This window comes from Danio aesculapii, chromosome 11 (assembly GCF_903798145.1).
Source record: "Danio aesculapii chromosome 11, fDanAes4.1, whole genome shotgun sequence".
Classification (NCBI taxonomy): Eukaryota; Metazoa; Chordata; class Actinopteri; order Cypriniformes; family Danionidae; genus Danio; species Danio aesculapii.
The window spans coordinates 8,637,479-8,650,915 of record NC_079445.1 but is presented as its reverse complement, the minus strand read 5'-3'; the positions used below and the strand labels follow the sequence as shown (position 1 = coordinate 8,650,915).

At 34.7% G+C, this 13,437-nt stretch overlaps 1 protein-coding gene across 2 annotated transcripts in view; it reads right to left on the bottom strand.

The window, feature by feature from the left end:
* The window catches only part of LOC130236979 (inactive N-acetylated-alpha-linked acidic dipeptidase-like protein 2), a 554,471-nt gene that overhangs the window by 13,776 nt on the left and 527,258 nt on the right, over positions 1-13,437 (bottom strand). For both annotated transcript variants that reach the window (XM_056467749.1, XM_056467750.1), the window contains exon 13: positions 3,988-4,186. In XM_056467749.1, coding sequence (XP_056323724.1) covers positions 3,988-4,186 — 199 coding nt within the window. The remainder of the gene's footprint in view (positions 1-3,987; positions 4,187-13,437) is intronic.

Sequence of the window (13,437 nt, the reverse complement as noted above, 5' to 3'; positions counted from 1 at the left end):
GCCAGGTGCATGCATGCCGATTAGATATACAGTTCAATGTGCCAAAATATGTCAGTATGGCCACTTCTTTCAAACTCAGCTTAACACGCATTGGATTAGTGCCTCAGCCAACAACCATGGAGATTTGTTCTTAATTCTTAAATTAACTGTCACGCCATGTACATCATCTTCCAAATGGCAGATTTTGAGGAAACAGTAATTGGAATACTACATTACTTGTTCATCAAAATCAGTGATGTCTGGCCAAGGGAAAAAAGGCTCTTTTTAAAAATATATTATTGTTATGTAGAGATTTTCTAAGTGGTTCTATTTTTTTCTGTTTCTAAATTAGTTTTGCAGGTCTACTACAATTTGTTTACATGCATCTAAGTTCAAAAACATTTTAGCTTTTGTGTAATCGATGATCATTTAAATTAACAATCAACTATCGATTAATTGTTAATCCCCACTCCATCATAAACACAATAAAGTTTTGAATGATTTGATATATTTAACTAACAATCCACCCAAGCCTTTCTATTCCTATCACAGTAATAGTCTAGTCCATCTAAATGATGTTTATAAAATACACAATTTATGAATGTAGCCTACTGAAAAATAAGCCAAATATAAAATGCATTATGATCCATACTGAATGTAACCCCAAACCATGAATGTAACATCCTTCACCAAACTTGAGTGATTTCTGTGAGAATCTTGGGTCCACGTGGGTTTTACTAGGTCTTCTGCAGTATTTGTGATGATTGGGAAGCAGTTCAACAGATAATTCATTGTAAAAATTTACCTTATGCCACTTTTACAAATGATCAACTAGAAGTCAAGTTATTATTTGTTGTTCTTACAACTGGGGTCGATTACAAGACAAACACAACGACAAGGCACTAAATAAAAGTGCCTCATCAGAGCTAAACATCACTGCGGTCCCCGCATGCACATCTGTTTAAAGCTTCTTTAAAGAACAGAGCTATACTGTGTATTACAGACAAACCAATCTCAATAAAAAAAAAAAACTGATGCTTGCTGTCAACTAGGCTACATTATTTAAGGATATTCATGGGATCTGTTGTCAAGCTCTTTGAAATCTGTGTCACTATTGCCCTCATCAAACAACCACCCTTTGTATTTAATGTTTTTTTTAATTGTATATCTTTCTTCTGGTTTGATGCAGGCAAACTAAACTGTGTCCAGTTTGCTTATTAAACACTTGCTTAACTAAACTCGCCACGAATGAGATGGAGAAAATGAAAGTACATCAGCACTGAGGAAAAATTCACTTCAGACATAATCTTTAAAATAATGAGATATTAAAAATTAGGCAAATATATGATTATGAATTAGGCAAGTTACAGTGGAGCATTAATTAAATACTTATTTTGCAAAGAGCAAAACAAATCATTGTCGCACAGTTGTAACAACAAAACCATCCATTGCAGTGGTCTGTTTCACTTTAATTTGTTAAATTAAGTTATTGGAGCACAATGATTTGGACAGACTTTACAAATAATTTACAGCACTGAACGTTACCAGACTACTTCGGAAGAATGAACTCAGTCAGAAGGGTGAGAGAACTCAGAAAATCTTTATGAGATGATGGTCACAGCATTACTGGCTATGACAAACGATTAAAAAAAAAATCTGAGTCTGCATATTTGTGACAGTCTGTCAAGATTGCTTAAAACACCATAATATTTTAGGGAAAGTGGTTCAAGTTTGCATAACCAATGATTGGTCTTATCCACCTGGGATCCACCCATAATTAATATCCAGCATATTTTTTGATTACCTGACCTGCGAGATGCGAGATCCGCACATAACAGGGATTTATGTGTCACCCAATATGCAATGTCAAGAGAGTGACTCCATAAGGTAACAAACAGCACGCACTTGATTATTTAATTTGTAAAGTTGTGGAATGTGTCTCACAATACAAAGCATAATTTATCCATTAAATGCCCATGCTTTATCAGTCATCGATTAGGTCTATCAATTAAAAGGGGTATTGACAATCGAGTAATCGTTTAATCGTATATTTTTTTTTATAGTGCTGGTTGAAAGTCTCTTCACTTTCCAATTCCAATGATTATTTCAAGTTATCTAAAAGCACTTATATACATTTTTATATTCTAGGTGTACTCGTAGGAGTAAAAAATGTTCAGGGCCAACCATTATGATAGGTAGGCCAACTGTCTGTCAACATAAAGATGAGGAGTGGTGGATGAGGAGATGGATGAGGATATTCCCCCTAATGTGTAAAGAGCATTGAGAGTCTAGAAAAGTACTATATAAATGTAAGGAATTATTATTACTATTATTATAATTATTATTATTATTATTATTATTATTATTGTTGTTGTTACTATCATTATTATTATTGTTGTTGTTATTATTATTATGTAGATTTGTATAACTGCAGACCATGTTCAAATTGACTAATATTTCATTAGCACGTTCATGTGCAGTGTCTCGACATTGTGCTGACAGACAAACAACATCAACCTGACCTTCTTGCTGAAAGTCCAATGTCAAGTGGCCTTCTGTCCAAAAAAAAGGACCAAAACTGCTCTAAAACCAATGTCAAAGTTGCTTTTGCATGCTGGGGCCAACTACAGGTGTCAAAAGGTCTGAAGGATGATGTCACGGTGGCAAATTGTTTTTAGAAAGCTATGAATGTTTTTTTTTTTTTTTTAGCCGCATATATTTTATGTACAGTAGATTGTCTTCCTTTAGAATTAGCTTAACTTAGGGCTCTGCAATTTAATAGAATTTCTTCAAAATTTTCTTGTGCATTTTGTCAATTAAACCTATTCTAGTAAACCTCCAGAACATGTGTTTAGATGGAACAGAATTTACTAAACAGCCATACTGATAAACCGAATTCGACTTCAGTATAATCGGTTGATAATGACATTGAGATATTCATTCTGTGATAATGAATGTAATAGCTGTTTGCGCTGCTTATTAATGAATTACAGCTGCACTAAAAGCTGCATGTGAAATTACAACATATGTTTTTACTCCAAACTCATATCGTAACTACAGTAAAATGTATACATTTACATGCATTATGAATTATTTATTTTAATAGACACATTAATTTGCAATACACTTTGTTCTTTAGAATTTTGTAGACTTTTCATAAATAAACAGCCACACTGTATGCGTAATGATTTTTTCAGCATAACTTTACTATATATTGCAATGAATGAAGATGTTTTTCCACTCAATTTTCAGCTCATATTCCACAATAAGCTAGTTTGACTTTTTTATGATTTAATTAAACCTTCACAAGAACAAATACTGCAACTGTTATATCTGAACATGACTTTTAGCCATGATTGTATGAGTCTGCATATAACAGTAGCAGTAATACTGTACATACTTTCCACATGTAACAAAGAAGACGAATGTGGATCATGTAATGCATAGACTGTAGATTCACTACATGGTGTAAATATTGTCCAGTTTTAATTAATGTTGTTCCTCCTTTGAATGCAAACACCTTCTCAAGACAATGAGCATGACATCTGCTTATGCATATGCATAGGGCTTTTGAAGATGAAGGCAACAACAACAACAAAAAATCTCCTGTTAAACAATATGATTTGCATTCTAAAAGAAGCCTAAAGTCTTTAAATAATGATCACTCTAAGAGATTTGAAACTTTTTGGAAAAAGTTTTCACGTGTGAAAAAAAAGTAAGATACTCATTCCTCTAAAAAAAGATATTTCATGCATTATTTGCTACTTTTTTTGACTTGTTTTGTTTTGTTTTATTTTACTTGAAGTAATATGACAAAAAATGGCAGGTTCCGCATATACCGATTTATTGTGACTTCTTTTTATTTTGGTTTCATTCACCCACAAACACTTAATAATTGATACCTCTCTGTTTTTAGGTTTATCAAAGTTTCCTCCAAATGTATTAGATTTGTTCACCTGCTTGGAAACTTAAGGAATTCATCCATGAGTATATGCTTTGAGCCTGTACCTGTAAAAGCCAGCAGGTGGGGTTGGTATAAGAAAGCTTTTTTCCAGATCTCGGAGGACATCGTTGAGCATGCGGATATGGGCAGGATCTCTCTCTTTAGGGTCATTGGCAGGACGCATGACCTCAGACTGAAAGAAGGTTGAGTTTTCCCTCAAAGATGCAGCCACGTTTAGCAGGTCGGGCCCTCTCAGTGTTTCATCTGAAACAATTTAAGACAAGATGAATTTAAGAAATCACATTTTTGCTGAATAAACTGAAGCATAAAAAACAGGTCAGTTCAGGTGATATTTCTATTTTATTTATTTTTTTCTTGTGGAATCGGGGATCAGCTCTTCTCCAGTCTTTTGCACAGTTCACTGATTGTATTGACATCCCTAGTCTCTCAGATACAATACTATCACAGACATCACTACCCCACATCTTTTGGCACTTTTGCGGTTATGTTATAAAGCTTTGGTATGATGCTTCTGTCTTTATCAAACAAAGGTACTCTTTAATTTTAATTTACATTGTTTTACACCTGTTTTACTTTGTTTTATAACGAACTGAAAAATTACTTTTGTACTATTCAACATAGTGCTAATAGAAAGGCCAATAAAGCTCTATTTTCAACATATTTGATGAATGTAAAGGTCCTGCTTCACTCAAAACTAGTTACTAGTTCAAACTACTTAATTAAAATGAGCTGAAACAACACAATTCTTGAGATTTCATTGGGAAAACGATTCAATCCACATAAATTTGCTTAAAGTGTTAAGTTAACTTACTCGATTTGTGTTGGGACAACATGAATGAATTGTGTGGAACCCTGCATTTTTTACAGTGTTGTTTGTAATTGTAAGAATTTTATTTAATTATTTATACTCATGTTTTTTGTGTTTTATTTATTTATTTATTTATTTATTTATTTATTTATTTATTTATTTATTTATTTATTTTTGTGCTGCTATTATTATTTACCTTCTATCATTATTTTGTTTGTTCTATTGTCATGTAACTGTTGTTTAAAGCAAAATACTAATAAAAAAATCTGACATCCCTAGTCTAGAAAATACACATTGGGAGAGAAAAGGGTGTTTGGATATGAGCAAAGTTTGGATATGAGCATATTTAATATACAGTAATGAATATAACATATCTGAACATGTTTTATTAATTCTGATTAGCATTCTGTTTTAAATATATAATTTAATTTTGGGCAGCATGGTGACTCAGTGGTAAGCACTGTCACCTCACAGCAAGAAGGTCACTGGTTTGAGTCCCAGCTGGGCCAAATGGCATTTCTGTGTGGAGTTTGCATGTTCTCCCAGTGTTCTGGTTTCCTCCACAGTCCAAAGACATGTGCTATAGGAGAATTGAATAAACAAAATTGGCCGTAGTGTATGAGTGGGTATGTGAATGTGAGAGAGTATGGGTGTTTCCTAGTTCTGGGATAAGGCTGGAAGGGTATCCACTGTGTAAAACATATGCCAGAATTGTTGGCGGTTCATTCCACTGTGGCGACTCCTGATAAATAAGGCACTAAGAATAAGGAAAATGAATTAATAAAATTTTTATACTGTGCTTCAGAATATATTGAACTCATGAAATATATTCATAGACCTTTCACTCCTATTAGGATAACATCACATAGCAGTGACCTCAAAATGTAGGAAATTGTAGGATGTTTTGGAATTTTGATCTCCACTGTATAATAGTCAGTATAGCATTTTAACATCTTTATTCTGGGTTAAACGGATTTCAGTTTAGCACTTTAAAAATATGTTTAAAAACTCTGGCATGCTTTTCCTCCATCTTTCGACTTGCTTACTGAAGCATGCTATCATCTATCATGTGTTTAGCTGGAGCTGTTAAGAACTGTACAACCTCTCAAAGATAATGCCAGGGCCGTGACGGGTGGGCGTACATTTTAACACACTAGTTCACCGTGTCACCAATTTGAAGATTGTTTCACACATATCACACAGAAGAGGTGCTCGCTAGTCACGGTGAAGCACAACAATTCAGTAAACAGTTCACTTCTGACTTCTGAGATTCATGAAATCATACTTATAAATGTACCTTAAGAAACATTTAAATTTGATTTGACAGCTTAATTGAGCTTTGATAATGCACTTTTTTCTGCTTCTTCTTCACCGGCTTTTGGATCCTGTAATTTTGTATTTTAGTGTTGTTAGCATGCTGCTATGCTACATTTTGGAAAATAGTAGATTTAAATATTAGATAAAGCTCATTAATTAACCAGTCTTTTGGGATAATTCACCTAAAACTGAAAAATTCGGTCATCATTGACGCACGCTACTTGATCACTTGACTTTTTGCTTTTTGGTTGAACCCAAAACAAGATATTTTGGATATTTAAGCATTGACTTTCATAGTATTTATTTTTTTCTTAAAATGCTTACAGCTTTCTTAAAGGTGCCCTGTAATGAAAATCTGGGTATACTAAGGCATAGTAAAATAGCAAAAGATCAGTATATAGAAATGGGCATACTGTGAGCCTGTAAATTCCATGAAATCTAAATTCCAGGAGTGTACAACCCTGGTGGACAACGGGCCAATCAGAAGACGAAACAAACTGTGACAAAACTTACGGTCCATAACCTCCGCATTTGCATGTTTACCTAATTTGTGTCGTTCCTCCGCACCTAAAGTGCAGCCATTTCATCAAGCTCTGAGATCATGAAAAAATGTTCTGAGATCATTAATATGCATGCCTCATGCTGCATTTGATAAGCAACAATGTTTTCTAGTGAGACAACAGTCATACATTTTCTCCCTTAGTTATTTGTAAGCATATATTTCACTTACTATGCATGTGAGACTTTTATTTTGAAAACTTGAGCGCCAAATTGTTTACTGTGCATTACTGGGCAATGACAGCACAAGACATGTTTCAGTATTGCCTCAGGACACAAAATGCAAGATACACAGAATATACATTTATCTCCACTCTGAAGAGGCCCGACGTATGTTTAGTTACATGTTTACATATATTTTTTGTTAATTTGTCATGCTTATTGTGGAATTTAATGCATATCGTCACCTTGGAATTATAAGGTTCTATCTGAGTTCTTAATGATTTTGAGATATTGAGCTTCAGTATGTGTGTAACATTCGTTTTTTAAATAAAAAGTCTTAAAATGATAACAACCTATAAAAAACTTACCACAATGTAAGTAAGTTGTCATTTAATACGAATATGTCAATAACTTAATTTTGACAAAATTGTCTGATAGCACCTTATCATTCTAAGGTGACGAAATGTTTCAACACTGTTCTCAAATGTTATCTGTTCATGCAGAGGTTGATATTAATTCCTGGCTGTGTTTTCTTTGACCATAGCGTCAAAATACAAAGCCATACAACTCTATCACTCTCTTTTGTCAAGTTTAATTATAATTTTGGCTTCATTAATAGCAGATCTGGTGAGTATGTGCATGTCTGTAAGAGCAGCACATAAGAGCGGAGCTCATAAATATTCACAACACGAAATATATATGGTCAATCATGGACCTTCTGATTCTATGTGTATTTTATAGAGTAATAAATGTGCTTATAAAACAGTTTCTGAAGATATTTTGAACTTACCAAAGCAATAAACCTACTATGTAGATATCAGAGAACAATTTAACTTATTAAATCAAGGCAGTATATGGTAGCTTCTTTTTTTGATCAACAGAATAAATAAACTGGTAATGGTTTGGAACCACTTGAGGATGAGTACGGTTCATTTTTGAGTAAACTATCTTTTTAACCCAAATTCTAAAATGTCAAATTCCAGTGTTTCCACATGACTCAACAATGCTGATTTTCCATTGCAATTTCCACCTAGTATTTCAGTCAGCACATATCCAAACTTTGCTTGCAGCACCCATAAATGCAAAACACCCCATTGGAGGATATGTGCTTATTTTGATTCTTTGGAGGATATGCAAAACTTTACGTAAACAGAGGGAGAGAGAGAGAGAGAGAGAGAGAGAGAGAGAGAGAGAGAGAGAGAGAGAGAGAGAGAGAGAGAGAGAGAGAGAGAGAGAGAGAGAGAGAGAGAGAGAGAGAGAGAGAGAGAGAATAAACTTTTCTACAAACTTCAGCACACACTGTCTCTTTCTTTCTATCTTTTTTCAGCAGAATGAAAGCAATCCCTGCAGTAGAAATGCTGTATCTCATCACTCACTGTAACAGACAGCTGAGGAACCCACTGAAACTGTCATGAACCCAACAGAGGTTTACAATTTCTCAAATTATAAAAAAAGCCTTATTAAACTAATAGCACTCTATTATTTATACACATATCTATCTATCTATCTATCTATCTATCTATCTATCTATCTATCTATCTATCTATCTATCTATCTATCTATCTATCTATCTATCTATCTATCTATCTATCTATCTGTCTATCTATCTATCTGTCTATCTTTCTGTCTGTCTGTCTGTCTGTCTGTCTATCTATCTATCTGTCCACCTACAAACCTATCTATCTATCTATCTATCTATCTATCTATCTATCTATCTATCTATCTATCTATCTATCTATCTATCTATCTATCTATCTATCTATCTATCTATCTATCTATCTATCTGTCTGTCTGTCTGTCTGTCTGTCTGTCTATCTCTGTCCATCCGTCCGTCCACCTACCCACCTACAAACCTTTCTATCTATCTATCTATCTATCTATCTATCTATCTATCTATCTGTCTGTCTGTCTGTCTGTCTGTCCGTCCGTCCGTCCGTCCATTTACCTACCTACATACCTACAAACCTATCTATCTATCTATCTATCTATCTATCTATCTATCTATCTATCTATCTATCTATCTATCTATCTATCTATCTATCTATCTATCTATCTATCTATCTATCTATCTATCTATCTATATATCTATCTATCTATCTATCTATCTATCTATCTATTGAAAGAGGTTGACAAACAGATAGACTAAACAAGAATCGATCTGAATTAAGGGGTCTCAATATTCTTTATATTAACATTCGGTTTTAAAAAAGGACCTGTCTGAGTTTGGGTGGCTAGGTCTTATCTACCAGCAAAAAACACAGCATTTTCTTCATCCCCAGCCAATAATTCCAATGACATGCTTTACTCATTTGTAACAAATGGTTCAGCAGTTTGAGCTTGAACTCCCCAAATATGAGGTCAAAGAGATAAAGAAATTTACTGTAGAAATGTTTGGCATTTTCTTGCAGAGCTCTTTGATGGATAGAAGTTTCAAAAGAACAGCATTTATTTGAAACAAATCTTTTATGGCATTATGAATATCTTTAATGTCACATTTGATCAATCATGTCCAGGTGCTCTTGAATGAGTCAGTGCCCTTGAACTATCACAGAGTTATAACCACAATTTGCTGCACTGCATTTACCTGACAAAGAACAACCACATCACAGATTTTACAATAACTATTACATTTGAATGAATAATTAATTTTTTTTCTCAGTTATTTACTTTGGTACATTTCTCTGATCAGAATTGAAACTCTCAAAACTCGATCCTCAGATCATTGTGTCACTTGAGCACATCAACAAAGCAGTTTCCCATTCTTTTGCACAAGTTGCAAATGCTTTTGTACATCCATGCAAATGATTATGGGCAATTCTCTGATGTGTCCTACTGTTCATTAACAAGTACTTATGTCATGTTGATCAAAATGTATTATTTTGGTCTCTTTTGAATAGTCTCACGCCCACTACATTTAATCACTTGTTTATCCATAAGTCTTTATGTGCAAAAAGGCTGAACAAGTTGTCATGATATTTTGAGAATGCATTTTTATATACATTTCCATTAGACGTTTTTCTAAATCTGTCTAAAATTAATCAAGTCTTTCCAGTTCAATCTTGACTTTGTCTAATGGAGGCACATCTGAAAGGAGGTTGTTCTATGTTCACATTTCTACTTTTGTTTGTTTTTTTCTTTGTGCTATGCAGTGCTGTCTTTTCCTTTCTGTATCACAATTATATGATCTGTCAACAAATTACTGTACAAAAAAAACTAAACTTTTGCCATAGTTTACATCAGAACACCCATCCAGAGTACACTGTTATAATTGACAACATGACTAAGTAATTTGACTGTCTTATCCACACACAATGACTCAAGGACTTGACATTCCGATGTCACTGAAACATTCATTGACACAGAAATTTAGTTGATATATGAACTTAGGATTTTGAGCTAGATAATAGCACTTGCAGGTGATCCATGGTGTTTTGCTATCTGAGAAAAGCGACTGAGGAAAACTGTAAATGGATGAATTAAATAAATAGGCCTTTATATTAAAGTTTACAGTTGTCAGGGGGCCTCTCTTCACTCAAAACCAACGTGCAGTGTTCACTTGGATGATGCAACAGAACCAATGCGCTCACAACTTTCCAATTATCCAGTAGGAAGTTTAGAAAGAGATCATACCTTTCACACGATCACATTTTTTAATTTAATGTTTTTTATTTTTTGTGGTGAGAGGCACAATTTTAAAATGGTTTTATATTGGTAGCGAGTGTTATGCACCTCACATTCTAACCTACTGCTGCACCTTGTGTTTTTGACGCTGCTCTTATTGCGCCTGCATTTGAAAAAAGTCAACTCTATGCAGAAAAAGGTCCTGACTTAATGCCCTCCAGCCTCAAGGCTGTTGATCATGTGGTTGCCTATCAACATAAAAAGGGAAGCACACTGTCAACAATACGGCAGTGTGATACTCATTGGGTTTTTAAGAACTGAAAAGCATGTTCTTTGTGATTGGCCCCTTATAGAGCCAATTCAATGGGTGAGGATTATTATTGATAAGGCCAGGACACCATGGTTATAGCTCTACTTTTTTTTTTACTGAAAATAAAAAGGTTTTCAAAAAAGTTACATTTTCATTGAGGCCATTTTACTCAGGCCCTGTTTACACTTATGCGTTTTCGTTTTAAAATGGCGTTTTAGAATGAAAACGATCTGCGTCCACACTAGCATTTCACCCAGCGTTTCTGAACAACTCTACGTCTACACCAAACCACTGAAAATGCACATTACGTGACCACACACACACACACACTCTGGCATGCGCTGCAGCATATCTAGCCAGATGAGAGCTGTGCTCGTTGAACTGTTCATCAAGGATCTACCACTGGATCCAATTTCACTATATTTGTTAAACGTGATATTTAATTCATCTTGTTGTCTATATCTAACAACATATTCCCGACTTTGGTCTTTTGAATCAATTCAATTGAATCAATTGAATCTCAGGTAGTGTTTTGGCTGAGCGTAAAGATAAGTTAATAATAAATGGAACCACGTACATTCTGTATATTTCCTGATTGCTTGCCTTTATTTCCTATATTATATAAACTTATTGTACGTTATATTTTTATAATGGCCTTTATTGATAATTAAAACTGATATTCAGCAAAAGAGAGGCTATGTTTCGTATTTTCAATGAAAGTGAAAGGAGGCAGTAATGTTATAGACTCCGTTTTGCTATAACTATGCATACAGTGAAGATGACGCTCATATATGCAGCACGACACCTCAACATTTCTGCTGTCTCTATTAAGTTGTTAATATCAAAATAAAAATAGCAGTTCCTTTATAGGCTCTCATGTTTTCATTTTATTGTTTAAATAGTGAAACAACTTATGTATCCAGGATGATGTGAATAAGATTATAAAGTACACTGTTCCCTTTGAAGATTAACCCGACATGTCCTCGGGAGTCTGTTTTCCATATCAAACTTGCAAGGAGAGGATGCAGGACTGAACAGTGTGTAGGCTACTTAATAATGAGGAAAAGCCCCAATCAGAGAGAAGAATGTCTGCAGCCCTGCCTTCGTTTTCAGATGTCTCTGTTTTCCCCCATCCACACTGAGACAGAGCAGCAGTGTTTTAGAATGAAAACGGCATCTTCAGCGGCCTCAGCGTCTACTTGTAGGAGGCTTGACAATTCACAGTTTTTCCTGACACCTAAAAGCTTTTAACCTTAAGGTGTGATGTTATGTCTAATGGCAGAAACCTTTTAAACCTCAAGCCTGATGACGTTTAATCAAATGGCAATTGATGAGAATGCCCTAACTTAAACACCAAAGTATTGTGATTTTTAATAACCAAAGAAAAGCAGGACCTTGGCGTAATGCCTTATTCAAAAGGCAATGTATCTTAGGCACCATTTGCACTAGTGTGTTTTCAATTTAAAATGTAATGTTTAATTTATTTTAGTTTGGAAACTCTGGTGTTCCAAGTCAAAAATAATATTTATTCTAACACAATTTAAATAACAATCAAAACATCAGTATCAGTATTTTCAATCAGTGTGAAAAGCAAGTGAATTGATGAGGTAAGTATTGTCAGCACTAGTGTATGAATGCAAAAAAAAACCATGAAGCCCAAATTGGAGGACAGCTCTGGCCAACTGTCCAAACAGTAAATGAACAGTGGCCCTGACAAACTCTCTCACTGAGTTTAAATAAGGGCGCCGACAAGCATCAGGTGTGCTGAAGTCATGCCCCAACCTAGAAGAGGCAAAAAATACAAACACACAAATCAAAACAACACAGTCCTAACAGTATAGATGAACTGAAATGCAGATTTTGAAAATCGAGGCATGGCTGGTCTTTTGGACTACTGCATAATGTTCCCTGATTTATCAAGCCCTTTTCATATTAATATCCCCAGTAAGCGTCAATGGTCATGTAACATGTTTTCGGCTTTATAGTATAGACTCCACTTCCAGGAGGAGCAAACCTACGTTCCTTTCCTAGGATGAAACTCATCTAGGTATTGACCCACAGGGTGATTTGACTGTGACTGGGGTAGACTTAATTTCTTCAAATTCCACATTACAAATTTTTTTTTTTTTATATAAAATAAACAAACAAACAGTCTTTGCATCAGGATGTCTGTCAGTAAACAGCTGGTAGTGCCAAGCATCAGTACATGAAATTCTGAGATCAAAAATAACTGGGATGTTTTCCATTCCAAACAGTCAAAAAAAATCCCTTCAAGAAGCATCTGTGTACAATATGGAATTTTTTCAGGCATGGGGTGCCTCAGTCATTCTGCCCTGCTGCAGCAGAGACAGTAAAATAAAATAAAAAAATTGGACACAAGTGTTTGGTGCGTGTCTGATGAAATATCAATACTGCACAGCATTAAGGGCTTTGCCGTCTGTCTCCATGTGTCGGATTATTTAGCAATTACATTTCTCACCTGTCCTTTTCTGTGTGTTCATGAATATTTAAACACAAAGGCGCATTGCTTCAGCAAAGAACGAGAACAAATTGAGAGGGGAAGCCTGGAATGTATTTCTGTAGAGGTAAAAAAAGGCCATTCCTGCGAGCCACCATATAATAATTTAATGTTATTTGAATTTCTGAAATCCAATTCTGCAAGTCTTTGAAAATGTAGAGAGCATTTGAAAATGAAAGCCTGTCAAAAGCTCATTACTA